The sequence below is a fragment of the Heptranchias perlo genome, chromosome 8 (genome assembly GCF_035084215.1).
Source record: "Heptranchias perlo isolate sHepPer1 chromosome 8, sHepPer1.hap1, whole genome shotgun sequence".
Classification (NCBI taxonomy): domain Eukaryota; kingdom Metazoa; phylum Chordata; class Chondrichthyes; order Hexanchiformes; family Hexanchidae; genus Heptranchias; species Heptranchias perlo.
Window position 1 is genome coordinate 52,652,085 of NC_090332.1, and position 14,714 is coordinate 52,666,798.

At 41.6% G+C, this 14,714-nt stretch overlaps 1 protein-coding gene across 11 annotated transcripts in view; it reads left to right on the forward strand.

Moving 5' to 3' along the window:
* The window catches only part of LOC137324615 (AT-rich interactive domain-containing protein 1B-like), a 648,069-nt gene that overhangs the window by 419,626 nt on the left and 213,729 nt on the right, over nucleotides 1-14,714 (forward strand). For all 11 annotated transcript variants that reach the window (XM_067989102.1, XM_067989104.1, XM_067989111.1 and 8 more), the window contains exons 5-6: nucleotides 699-939; nucleotides 6,723-6,812. In XM_067989102.1, coding sequence (XP_067845203.1) covers nucleotides 699-939; nucleotides 6,723-6,812 — 331 coding nt within the window. The remainder of the gene's footprint in view (nucleotides 1-698; nucleotides 940-6,722; nucleotides 6,813-14,714) is intronic.

The following is a 14,714-nucleotide window of genomic DNA, read 5'->3' on the forward strand; positions in this document are numbered from 1 at the left end:
GAATTGTGGCTTGAATTGCATTGGTTCTGAGAATGTGGCCTTTTGCCACTCATAACTGGCTCTCCTAGGTGCAGTTGGATTTTTCCTATGTGCTAATGTGTAATCATTGCATCCCACTACAGATTATAATGTTCTGTCGCATTGTATTAGATATGAACTTTAATATCCTCTGCAGGTCAAACGTCGGGCTATGGATTTAAATGGTGTTGCTGTTCTTTCTGAATAATTTCATTAAGTTTGAGAATTAGATGAATGAAATGGCTGGTTCTACAATTGATTTAATATTCATGTGCTTCACTTAAGATGGCCCATGTGTTATGGATTATGGTTAGGACTAAGCCTAAACAAAGGTTTGAATCGGTCAAGCAGTTAGATAAACTAATAATAGTGATGGTTTCACTCTGTCTTGGACTTAACATCATTGTGTTTGAGCAGGTGCTGTCAAGTCAGGAGTATCACAGCCAGCAGCAAAATGTTTAATCATTGTTATCACTGAGAAACAGTAAATAAACATCCCAATAATTTAATGGAAATAAACTCAAAAGATCCATTTTTATGTAGGACCTAGCACCTTACTATGGTCGAGTAAAATCTTCACTGACCGTACAGTTTCTTGTCTATTGTTAGCAGTTGAAGTATTTGCATTGTATTATGATATAAATAAGCACCTAATTGTGACTTTTTTTTGTTTTTGCTAGGATTTGTCTGGATCCATTGATGATTTGCCAACGGGGACAGAAGGGACATTAAGTTCTGGAGTTAGTGCTTCAGGATCCTCAAGTGGCCAGGGAGAACAGAGTAACCCCGCACAATCTCCCTTCTCCCCTCATGCTTCCCCTCACCTCTCTGGTGTCCGGGGTCCCTCCCCCTCCCCCGTTGGTTCTCCAGTTGGAAGCAACCAGTCCAGGTCTGGACCCCTGTCCCCAGCAGGTGTACCAGGTAATTTTATATTTTCCTTTTTGGTAACTGTTCTAGAATCCTTGAATGTTACTGCACAGAAACAAGCCATTTGGCCCATGAATTTCGTGCCATTGTTTTTCTCTACAGGAACCACCTAGTCTAATCTCACTCTCCTGAACCTTATGCTATTTCTCTTTTTCACACAGCTACCTAATTTCTTTTTTAAAGAATTTTTGGACTCTCCTTCAACAACAGTTTCTGTCAAAACAAAATTATACATTCTAACCACCTTCTACGTAAATATATTTTTAAAAACCTCCTTAAATTCTTTTTGTAAATATCTTAAATTTGTGCCCTCTTGTTACCATTTTACCAACCAGCGGAAATGATCTATCACTGCTACCTTATCATAACTCTTCATAATCTTGAAGACCACTGTCACGTCACTCCTTAACCTTTTCAGCTCTAGCAAACAAGAAGTCCAAACTTCTCAACTCTTTTCTTGACTCATCATTCCAGTCATCACTCCAGGTAACATCCCACTTAATCTACACTGCACTTTTCCCATTGCTTTTACATCCTTCCTAGAATGGGGTGCTGAAAACAGTACACAATACTCCAACTGCGGCCTAACCGATTTCTTCAGTAAGTTCAACATTACCTCCTTCCTTTTCTATTCTATGCCTCTAGATACAAAACCAAGGATTCAGTTTGCTTTTTTATAATCTTATCTACTTATACTACCACCTTTAATGATCTTCACACCAAGATCCCTCTGTTCCTCCACTCTTTGTAAAATGTTACCATTTATAGTATATTTCCTCTCCCTAGTCTTACTTCCAAAATGTATTAATTCACATTTTTTAATACTTGTTTTTATAGTTATCAGTATTTCTGCTGTAGTGCTGTGTGCTTTTACAGTGGGTCGCAGGCTCCTCCAGAAATGTCAGTAATCTTATTAATGCCAGCTAAAACAGCATACAGCTGCTTTAAAGGGGCAGAAGTCTTTATCCAAGCCTATAGAGGATTTATTATAAAATCACAAAAATGTACACCATACTAATGGTACATCATATGCCTACTCAAAACTTCATATGATATTTCTAAAATGGTAAACTTCCTATGTCATGTACTTTAAGCAGATTCTATTTGATACTTACTGTAACATTTCAGTAGACTTGGTCTGTCTCCCCAGTTATCTTTTAATTTTAACTAAACAGATTAGTTTAGAAACACCTTATGTGTACCTTCCAGATAACATTTGAGCCAGATCCTGAAACGAAAAATAAAACCCTCGGTTGTATGTAGTTCTTGTGTTTTGCAAACTTATATGATGCAAGACTCTGTGTAAAGGCTTCCTCAATTTTTACAAAATTCCTCTGCATTTCCCAGCTGAGAGATCAGACCTATTTGTGGCCTTTCTCAATTACACTTTTGAGTTGGCTGCTCCAAGAGAATGAGTTGAATTCAGTTATTTCCCTGTTGCCTCTCGGGACAGCACCTTATCTGTGCTCAAAGTCTCTCAGACAGAGGTTGATTGTAATTGTGAAATCACAGTGAAGGAATTGATGGGTAAAGCCCGTATTCTACAACTCTGCAAAATGACATTTCAGTGCACTGCACTGTTGAGTAACCCAAGTGGTTGCCATTTTCCTTTCAAGTCTGTACAAAGTGTATGGGCACATCGATAACTTGAAAATAATTTTCAGACTTTCATCACATCTGATCAGTAACTTTCTCTCATCAACATCTGGAAGGTTTTTGTGAAAACAAAAGCCCTGCAGAACCTTGGGATGTGATCCCAGAGGTTACGCCGGGGTCATACCTGCTGATGCCTTCCAGCATTGACCCTACTGGAGTTTGTGGGGCAACGGGAGAACACTTCATATGCACAGGGTCAATGGAGTCCTACGCCGCTACAGGTCCATCTTCAGTACCTGCCCGTCGTTGGGGAAGGGGTTACCTAGGTCCTCAAATCCAGCAACCGTCCCGCTTAGGGCCAATCAATAATTTTTTATATAGATAAACATTAACATTTCTTCGGAGGCCCAGTTGACTTGCCTGGCGTCAGGCCCACTTTCAACTATATGGAGACCAGTAAAACCTCATCTCACTAGGCCAACCAACCTCCATAGACACGCTAGGTCCTGACTCTCCCAGACGTTTGCCTTGTAAGATTGGATGGAGCGGGGTGCATGCCTTATAAGGCATGTTGGAAAATCCCAAAAACGCAGGGACCCTGTGCAACCAGGTCTCTGTCATTTTCCTATGAGTTCCGCAGGAGTTACAGCGGGAGACTGGCAGTACCCCGCAAATTTCTGACACCTGTGTTTATATCTGTGTATATATATCTGTCTTAGACAGTCATATTTTACCTCAGTAATTTTAAATATGCTTTATTGGATAAAAGACCCGTCATTAAACCCATGATTGCTTTGGATGATGTGCACAGTGGGTGCCAGCTGTATGTTCGTCCATAAATAACAAGCTATTCTCTTCGGGTCCATAAATACTTTTTACAATTTCAACAAACTTGATAGGTGACTTCCTCTTAAACTCCTGGTTCCTTTTAACAAAAAAACTTACATGCAGGAAATGTTACTTGGAGCACAGTTAGCAAATACAGAGGCACATACACTGCCTTCAAGCTGATACTTTGCGTTGTCTGTCATCATCTCCCCTTTAATTGCCTTTTCTTGCAATTTATATTTGGAGTGCATGACGCCCCAACATTTATCTTAACAATATCTCAGAATTCCTGAGAAACAAAACTTGTTTTAAGCTCTGTTAGGTATTGAAAGAGTCAGTTTAAAAGAAAAAAATGAAAGAAAACAGGTTTTGCAGAAATGTATGTTTGCTATGACTTTTGCATGGCTGAAAGAGCAACCATGTGCATTTTGACCTCTTAATTTCTTTCTTCACAAGATTTTTTTGTATTCCTACATACTAAACACATTCTTCATGACCATAATGTATCAACTTTCTGTGAGGTTTTACTTTCGCATTTTATATTTATATGTATTTAGAATTGTCCTAATCATAATCCATTACTATTGGAAACATATCTAGCGGAATGCTACTCAAAACATTGCCTCATTTCTGCACCAGAGGTACATTGTATTTTGTGCAGTAAGTCCAATAGAAATCATTTTAAGACTGCTTTGTAGTTTGAACTAACTGAGAATTCTCTATGGGTTTTTTTCATTGGACTTTTGAAAATTGTCAATATTCTTTTCCAAACTAAAAGTGCACCATACTAATATTGAAGCATTTAAAATTCTATTTCCTCAATACTTTTCCTTAATCTAAGTTTTTCATTCTCTTGTAGCATTTGTTCATTTTATCTTCTGTGCCGACTCCATAAACCTCACCCAATGAATACCAAAAAATGCACCTGAGACTTGTCAGGGTCATTTTAAGCAGTGGGGGGTTATGATTAGGTCAGTGGTTTTTAGCACAGGTTTGAAAGTAAAACCACACACGCAGCTTTGTTTTTTGATCTGTCCTTTCAGTGCAGCTTGAGCACAATTGTGAGGACAGGCATCTCTGAACATCTCCACAGTCTTAATTGTGTTCTTTGGTCAGCTGGTAAGTATTGCTAAAGTGGAATCACTGACTTTTATTTGTTCGTTCATTGGATTTGGGCGTTGCTGGCAAGGCCAGCATATATTGCCCATCCCTAATTGCCCTGGAGAAGGTGGTGGTGAGCCGCATTCTTGAATTGCTGCAGTCAATGTGGTGAAGGTACTCCCGTGTTGCTGTTAGGTAGAGAGTTCCAGGATTTTGACCCAGCGACGATAAAGGAACGGCAATATATTTCCAAGTCGGGATGGTGTGTAACTTGGAGGGGAACGTGAGGGTGGTGTTGTTCCCATGTGCCTGCTGCTCTTGTCCTTCTAGATGGTAGAGGTCGCGGGTTTGGGAGGTGCTGTCGAAGAAGCCTTGACAAGTTGCTGCAGTGCATCCTGTGGATGGTACACACTGCAGCCACAGTGCGCCGGTGGTGAAGGGAGTGAATGTTTAGGGTGGTGGATGGGGTGCCAATCAAGCGGGCTGCTTTATCTTGGATGGTGTCGAGCTTCTTGAGTGTTGTTGGAGCTGCATTCATCCAAGCAAGTGGAGAGTATTCCGTCACACTCCTGACTTGTGCCTTGTAGATGGTGGAAAGGCTTTGGAGAGTCAGGAGGTCACTCGCCGCAGAATACCCAGCCTCTGACCTGCTCTTGTAGCCACAGTATTTAATATTTCAGCTATAGTTCCAATGCAAGAATCGTGCCACCTGTAAAACTGGCATATTTGCCTTACATGGAATAAAAGGGCTGTTTTCCTGAAGGTCGTGTTGCGGGTAATAAATTCAGTAAAGGTCTGTGGCACTTTAAGCTACTGATAATATGACTGAAGGAGACTGACGGAGTATAATACAACTCAAAATGAAAATTGGTCCTACCAAAAGATCAAATTGACACTAATTTTCCTTGCCTGGGTTCAAAAATTACCTGATTCAGTTTACTAACGAAGTAAAAATTCTGAAAAGCAGGATAAATGTTTATTTGCTGAAAGCATTTGTCAGCCATTTCATTCTGCTGAGCAAATGATGAACATGTTTAAATATTAAGTAGGATTCTAGAAGCAACCGGACTTGCTGTTTTGACAGAGTTTGCCAGCTTTTTATTGTGGGTATATTTTGAGGCTATGTCATATCTTTTTAGTTTGCACTTTTAAGGATAGGGAAGTCCTCATAAGAGCATGATTCAACGTTTACTGGTTTGAAAGTCTGCGTTTTATATGATGCTATCCCTCAATTTGCAAGCTGTGGGAATTTAGGCTACAGTCAGCTGGAGGGTTGAACTCACATTACAAATGCAACCCAGACAAAATTTAAATTTCTGTCTCTTAAGTTCACACACTGTCATAAATTTTTAATGCACATGATCCCTCTCATATGCTACTCTTAATTTGGACATGATTTTCAAATTTGGACATGATTCATAGAAGAATCATAGAATGTTTCAGCACAGATGGAGGCCATTCGGTCCGTTGAGCCCGTGCCGGCTCTCTGCAAGAGCAATCCAGCTAGTACCACTCCCACACCTTAGTTCATCTGTAATGTAAAGTATGCCAGGAGAAGGTAACAAAAAACATTACTCTCTTGCTGTTTGTAGGAGGGCTTTCTTTCTATTAAAAGTCATTCATTTTTAAATAAAAACCCAGAGCACACAGCAATTTGGAAATTTATTTTTTCTCCCAGTCCTTTAAAATGTAAAACTGGTAAGTAGTCCCCAACCCTTTTAACATTTGTTCAGGAACATTCAGATAACCAACAGTTTCATTACATTTATGTTGTGACATTTTTCACATCACACTTCGGCAAATTGGTCACCTTCACCCATCTCTTCCTCTTGCCCTTGCATTGCATATTAAAGTGGAGTTAAAATATTTTTTTCTTTCCTTTGAATGATACTATTTAGTGGCTGGATTTAGTTTCTTTGGGCCTCCTCATTTTAAGCTGTGTTAGGATATCTTTGACCTCTGATTCTGCAATGGAGGTAGGTGTGGATCATTTTTAACAGCACAAAGTTGCAAATAATTGGTGATGTTCAAGCAAAGTTTATTTCCCAATCTCTGTGGCTTCAGAGAAGGGGATTTTAACCACAGAAAACAAAAGAGAAAGACTGCAGTTTTCTTACTTTTATAATGAAGTGTATTTTCTTCGCTTCCTAGGAAACAAATCGGTAAATTATGGATTTACTTTTCTCTTCTATTCTGCAGCTAATAAACTAAAATGCTGTTGCATTTATCTGTACCCTCTTTTCACAATGCAGGAAATCAGATACCAGCTCAGCCTCCCAATAGCCAATCAGATGCCAGCTCTCATCCCGCCATGAGCCAGTCACCTATGTCGCAGGATCGAGGTTGGTTGCTTTAATGCAATTCCTATTTTTAAATGATGTGGAGATGCCGGTGATGGACTGGGGTTGACAAATGTAAAGAATCTTACAACACCAGGTTATAGTCCAACAATTTTATTTGAAAACCACAAGCTTTCGGAGACTTTCTCCTTCGTCAGGTGAATGTGGGAATCCTTGAACGTTTCGCATTTATATTCAGAGAACAATACCTGGTGATTACAGATAATCTTTCCAACTGCCCGTTGTCAAGGCAATCAAAGTGTTCAGACAGAGAGGTGTTACCTACAGGACCACCGAATATACAAAAGGCCAGAACACAAAACAGAGAGAGGGAGAAACATCCGAAAGGAAGAGAAAGACAGAGAATGACCCGTTTAATAAAAAACAGATAACTTTTATTCGCTGGTGGGGTTACGTGTAGCGTGACATGAACCCAAGATCCCGGTTGAGGCCATCCTCATGGGTGCGGAACTTGGCCATCAATTTCTGCTCGACGATTTTGCGTTGTCGTGTGTCTCGAAGGCCGCCTTGGAGAACGCTTACCCGAAGATCGGTGGCTGAATGTCCTTGACTGCTGAAGTGTTCCCCGACTGGGAGGGAACCCTCCTGTCTGGCGATTATTGCGCGATGTCCGTTCATCCGTTGTCGCAGTGTCTGCATGGTCTCGCCAATGTACCATGCTCTGGGGCATCCTTTCCTGCAACGTATGAGGTAGACAACGTTGGCCGTGTCACAGGAGTATGAACCATGTACCTGGTGGGTGGTGTCCTCTCGTGTGATGGTGGTATCTGTGTCGATGATCTGGCATGTCTTGCAGAGGTTGCCGTGGCAGGGTTGTGTGGTGTCGTGGACGCTGTTCTCCTGAAAGCTGGGTAATTTGCTGCGAACAATGGTCTGTTCGCATGTCCTCCGCAGCCTTCAACATGTCATCGATGACGACGAACACCTCGCTAAGGCCATCCCCACACCTCCACTACTCGCCTTCAAACAGCCACCCAACCTCAAACAGACCATCGTTCGCAGCAAATTACCCAGCTTTCAGGAGAACAGCGTCCACGACACCACACAACCCTGCCACGGCAACCTCTGCAAGACATGCCAGATCATCGACACAGATACCACCATCACACGAGAGGACACCACCCACCAGGTACATGGTTCATACTCCTGTGACTCGGCCAACGGTTTCTACCTCATACGTTGCAGGAAAGGATGCCCCGGAGCATGGTACATTGGCGAGACCATGCAGACACTGCGACAACGGATGAACGGACACCACGCAATAATCGCCAGACAGGAGGGTTCCCTCCCAGTCGGGGAACACTTCAGCAGTCAAGGACATTCAGCCACCGATCTTCGGGTAAGCGTTCTCCAAGGCGGCCTTTGAGACACACGACAACGCAAAATCGTCGAGCAGAAATTGATGGCCAAGTTCCGCACCCATGAGGACGGCCTCAACCGAGATCTTGGGTTCATGTCACACTACACGTAACCCCACCAGCGAATAAAAGTTATCTGTTTTTAATTAAACGGGTCATTCTCTGTCTTTCTCTTCCTTTCGGATGTTTCTCCCTCTCAGTTTTGTGTTCAGGCCGTTTGTATATTCGGTGGTCCTGTAGGTAACACCTCTCTGTCTGAACACTTTGATTGCCTTGACAACGGGCAGTTGGAAAGATTATCTGTAATCACCAGGTATTGTTCTCTAAATATAAATGCGAAACGTTCAAGGATTCCCACATTCACCTGACGAAGGAGAAAGCCTCCGAAAGCTTGTGATTTTCAAATAAAATTGTTGAACTATAACCTGGTGTTGTAAGATTCTTTACATTTATTTTTAAATGGCAGCTGCTCCTTTTGGATCAAGTTGAATAAATTTAGACAATATTAATTTTATGTACTTAACTGGGAACCAGTCATACAGTGCATATAACCAGCAGGCATATTTTTAATTTCAAAAAATATATATTAAACAACTTCTTGGATAAAGCTTAACACCAAGTTATCAGCTACATGTTTTATGGAACATGTACATTTTAAAAACTAGCATTCTGGCAACTGCCAATACAGTTTTTCTATGTGACAACGGATTTGACCAGTTTTAAAATAAATTAGCGGATGGTAGTTAATCTTTGTGGACTGCACATTGTGGACCACAACTATGAGATGTAAAACAAAAATTAAGAGTTAGTGTTTGAAATCGGGATATCCTTTATAAATTAACCACCCTTTTATCTGCACAGCAACAGCTGCTGCAAGTTAAAATAATTCACTTTGTAACGTGATACCATGTGATATCAGTTCTTTCTATTTTGTCAAAATGGAAGTACTTGCTTTCCGAGTCCTCAATTCTTAATGGAGCAATTTTCCAATAAAGCTAATATTTTTAAGTATATTTGTGACGCTGAATATAACATAAAAAATTAGAGAACAGTTATGGACCATCTCTCCAGCAATGGTATTCTGTTGATAATCCAAAAGGTTTGCCTCTTTGATCCTACTTATTTTTCGAACATTGGCAGTGTCTGCATAATTAGCAATCTTAGTCAGACATTTCATCTAGAAAAATGATAATTTGGGCACCGTCTCATGTTCTGATTCCATTTCAGTCCAGAGAAATATAAGCGTAATCAACTTCTTCAAAATGAATGAATTCATAGAATCATAGAATCTTACAGCACAAAAAGAGGCCGTTCGGCCCATCGTTCCTGTGCCAGCTCTTTGAAAGAGTATTTGAAAAAGAAACGTGAGACTCCATCAGCTCATCTATTGATTTCTGATGAAAGGTTAACATTTTGGTCAAGACCCATCAGATCCTGACTTGCCTACTGTATATTCTATATTTTTATTATTTCAGATTTACACATTTCTTTTGCCTCCTTTCAAAATATATTAAAGTAGGAATGCTGATAACCAGTTAAAAATGTGTAATGGAGCTATGGGGGAGGGGCTATTTTCCCAAATATGTGTACACTCAAGAATGAAGTTGAATCAAAATCCTGCTGAGCCTTTTGCTCAGTCCCAAAATTAAAAATTGGACAGTATACACCTGGCCAAGGCCACTGTGTGCAATCAGTTTGTGTGAGTCGCATACCATGCACCCCAATCAGAGGACCCTCGGCTGTGGATTTCAGTGATGGGTCACCCGGCTAAAGCAGATCAACAGTTTGAATGAGTCACTAACGCTACAAAAATTTACAAACAAACTTAACCATCCAACTGATCCTAATGTTAAACAACAACAACAACTTGCATTTATATAGCATCTTTAACATAATAAAACGTCCCAAGGCGCATTATTAGACAAAATTTGACACTGAACCACATCTTGAGATATCAGGACAGGTGACCAAAACCTTTGACAAAGAGGTAGGTTTTAAAGAGGAGAGACGGCTAAGAAGTGATTTAGCAAAAGTGGACTGAAAACAGCTACTTGAAGGTAAATCAATGTCAGAGCAGTGGGAGGCATTCAAGGGGTGCAGAGTAACCATGTTCCCACAAAGAAAAAGGGGTTGCCAAATCTAGAGCCCCCTGGATGTCAAGGAGCATACGAGGTAAGATAAGGCAGAAAAGGAAAGCTTATGTCAGACACCGAGAACTCAATACTACAGAAAGCGTAGAGGAGTATAAAAAGTGCAGGGATGAAATTAAAAAGGAAATTAGGAAAGCAAAGAGAGGACGTGAAAAAACATTGGCAAGTAAAATCAAGGAAAACCCAAAAATGTTTTATAAATACATTAAGAGCAAGAGTATAACTAAGGAAAGAGTAGGACCTATTAGAGACCAAAAAGGTAACCTATGTGTGGAGGCGGAAGATGTTGGGTATGGTTCTTAATGAATACTTTGCGCCTGTCTTCACAAAAGAGAGGGATGATGCAGACATTGTAGTTAAGGGGGAGGAGTGTGAAATATTGAATGGGATAAACTTAGTGAGAAAGAAAGTATTAAGGGGATTAGCTTCTTTGAAAGTAGATAAATCACCAGGGCCGGATGAAATGTATCCCAGGGAGGAAATAGCAGAGGCTCTGAGCATCATTTTCCAATCCTCACTGGATACAGGTGTGGTGCCAGAGGATTAGAGGACTGCTAACGTTGTACCATTATTTTAGTCCGAGTAATTATAGGCCAGTCAGCCTAAGCTCGGTGGTGGGCAAATTATTGGAATCAATTCTGAGGGACGGAATAAACAGTCATAGAGTAATCAAGGACAGTCAGCATGGATTTGTTAAGGGAAGGTCGTGTCTGACTAACTTGATTGAATTTTTTGAGGAGGTAACAAGGAGGGTGGTTGAGGGTAGTGCATTTGATGTAGTTTACATGGATTTTAGCAAGTCTTTTGACAAGATTCCACATGGCAGACTGGTCAAAAAGTACAAGCCCATAGAATCCAAGGGAGAGTGGCAAGTTGTATCCAAAATTGGCTCAGTGGCAGGAAGCAAAGGATAATGGTCGACGGGTGTTTTTGTGACAGGAAGGATGTTTCCAGTGGGGTTCCATAGGGCTCAGTACTAGGTCCCTTGCTTTTTGTGATACATATTAATGATTTGGACTTAAATGTAGGGGACATGATTAAGAAGTTTTCAGATGATACAAAAATTGACCATGTTATTGATAGTGAGGAGGAAAGCTGTAGACTACAGGAAGATATCAATGGACTGTCAGGTGGGCAGAAAAGTGGCAAATGGAATTCAATCCAGAGAAGTGTGAGGTAATGCATTTGGGGAAGACAAACAAGGCAAGGGAATACACGATAATTGGGAGGATACTGAAAGGTGTAGAGGAACAAAGGGAACTTGGAGTGCATGTCCACAGATCCCTGAAGGTAGCAGCTCAGCTGGATAAGGCGGTTAAGAAGGCTTTCCTTTATTAGCTGAGGCAGAGAACATAAGAGCAGGGATGTTATGCTGGAACTGTATTAAAACATTGGTTAGGCCACAGCTTGAGTACTGTGTATAGTTCTGGTCACCACATTACTGGAAGGATGTAATTGCAGTAGAGAGGGTAGAGGAGATTTATGAGGATGTTGCCAGGACTGGAGAATTTTAGCTATGAGGAAAGATTGGATAGGCTGGGGTTGTTCTCTTTGGAACAAAGGAGGCTGAGGGGTGATTTAATTGAGTTGTGCAAAATTATATGGGGCCTAGATAGAGTGGATAGGAAGGACCTATTTCCCTTAGCAGAGAGGTCAATAACCAGGGGGCATAGATTTAAAGTAATTGGTAGAAGGATTAGAGGGGAGCTGAGGAAAAAAAATTTCAGCCAGAGGGTGGTAGGGATCTGGAACTCACTACCTGGAAGGATGGTAGAAGCAGAAACTCTCAACGCATTTAAAAAGTACCTGGATGTGCACTTGAAGTACTGTGACCTACAAGGTTATGGACCAAGTGCTGGAAAGTGGGATTAGGCTGGGTGTCTCAGTTTCGACCGGCGCGGCCACAATGGGCTGAATGACCTCCTTCTGTGCCGTAAATTTTCTATGATTCTATGACAAATGGAGAGGTTTAAGGAGCGAATTCCAGAGCTTAGAACCTAGACAATTGAAGGCACAGCCACTAATGTTCAGGGATGCATAAGAGGCCAAAATTGGAGGTTGTAGGGCTGGATAAGGTTACCGAGATAGGGAAGGGCAAGGCTATGAAGGGATTTGAACACACGGATGAGAATTTTAAAATCAAGGCGTTGCCGGACTGAGAGCCAATGCAGGTCAGCGGGCACAGGGGTGATGGGTGACCGGGACTCAGTGTGAGTTAGGATAGAATCAAAGAATGATACAGCACAGAAGGAGGCCATTCGGCTCTTCATGCCTGTGCCGGCCCTTTCAGAGAGCTATCCAATTAGTCCCATTCTCCTGCTCTTTCCTCATAAGCCTGCAAATTTTTCCACTTCTAGTATTTATCCATTTCCCTTTTGAAGGTTATTATTGAATCTGCTTCCACCATTCTTTCAGGCAGTGCATTCCATATCTTAACAACTCGCTGTGTAAAAAATGTTTCCTCATGTCGCCTATGATTCTTTTGCCAATTACCTTAAATCTGTGTCCTCTGATCACCTACCCTTCTACCACTGGAAACAGTTTCTCCTTATTTACTCTATCAAAACCCTTAATGATTTTGAACACCTCTATCAAATCTCCCCTTAACCTTCTCTGCTCTCAGGAGAACAACCCCAGATTCTATAATCTCTCCACATAGCTGAATTCTTTTATCTCTGGTACCATTCTCGTCAATCTCCTCTGCACCCTCTCTAAGACTTCCTCAAGTGTGTGCCCAGAATTGGACACAATACTCCAGCTGAGGTCTATTCAGTGTTCTATAAAGGTTCAGCATAACTTATAAAGGTCTAGCATAACATATGGATACGGGCAGTAGAGTTTTGGATAAGCTCAAGTTTATGGAGAGTAGGATGCCAGCCAGGAGAGCATTGAAATAGTCGAGTCTGGAGGTAACAAAAGCAGGGATGAGGGTTTCAGCAACTGAAGCAGGAGCAGAAATGGGCGATATTATGAAGGTGGAAATAAGCGGACATGGTGATGGAAAGGATATGAAGTTGGATGCTCAGCTCAGAGCCAAATAGGACACCAAGGTTGCAAACAGTCTAATTCAGCCTCAGACAGTAGCCAGGGAGGGGGCTGGAATCGGTGGCTAGGGAACGGAGTTTGTGGTGGGAGCAAAAGACAATGGCTTCAGTCTTCCCAATATTTAATTGGAGGACGTTTCTGCTCATCCTATACTGGATGTCTGACAAGCAGCGTGACAAATCATAGGTGGTGGTGGGTGTCATCAGCATACGTGTAGAATCTGTGCATGTGAAAGGAGGATCTAGGAACATTGAGTGAAATTCAAATTGATGTAAGTGAACCACATGTATGTGGTAAAGGCAACATAACAACCAAAGGTTTAATAAGAGTGAAGATACTGACAATTGCCATCCAACTCTTCTGGGCACCACACTTTAGAAAGGATGTCAAGGCCTTAGAGAGGGTGTGTAAGAGATTTACTACAAAGGTGCCAGGGATGAGGGACTTCAATAATGTGGAGGGATTGGAGAAGCTGAGGTTGTTTTCCTTGGAACAGAGAAGGTTAAGGGGAGATTTGATAGAGGTGTTCAAGATCATGAACGGTTTTGACGGTAAATAAGGAGAAACAATTTCCAGTGGCAGACAAGTCGGTAACCAGAGAACATAGATTTAAGGTGATCGGCAAAAGAGCCAGAGGCGACATGAGGAAACATTTTTTTACGCAGTGAATTGTAATGGTCTGGAATGCCCTGCCTGAAAGGCAGGTGGAAGCAGATTCAACAATAACTTTCAAAAGGGAATTGGATAAATACTTGAAGGGAAAAAATTTACAGGGCTATGGGGAAAGAGCAGAGGAATGGGACTAATTGGATAGCTCTGTCAAAGAGCCAGCACAGGCACGATGGGCCAAATGGCCTCCTCTCGTGCTGTACCTACTATGATACTATGAACTCCAAAAAAATATAACAGAGCATAATGCTAAGCTTGTAAAGCATCACACAACTTGTTTAATGAGGAAACTGAAAAGGTATTAGCCTAGAAATTCAATGGCACTGCGCTCTTTTAACAGGAGTTAAACGGGCACCTAAGGGTCCAATATAGCGGGTGGCGTACACACGCTTATTCCGTGCCGCAAGTGCTCCGCCCACCATTTGCATATGCAAGGGACCTAATGTCTGTTTCAGGCCTCTTTGCCAAATTGGTCTGCAACTGACCGCAGCAAACGGCATGCATGCTGCATTCGGTTTCTTCAGGCACGTAGTAGTCAAACAAGACCGCTGGAGGTTGTCACCCGAAAAGTAAGTTTTAAGTTTGTTATTTACCTTGTAGTGCCAGATTAGCAGGAGTGCTCCTCCTGACTCCATATTAAAACGGCGGGCTGCTGCCGGCGT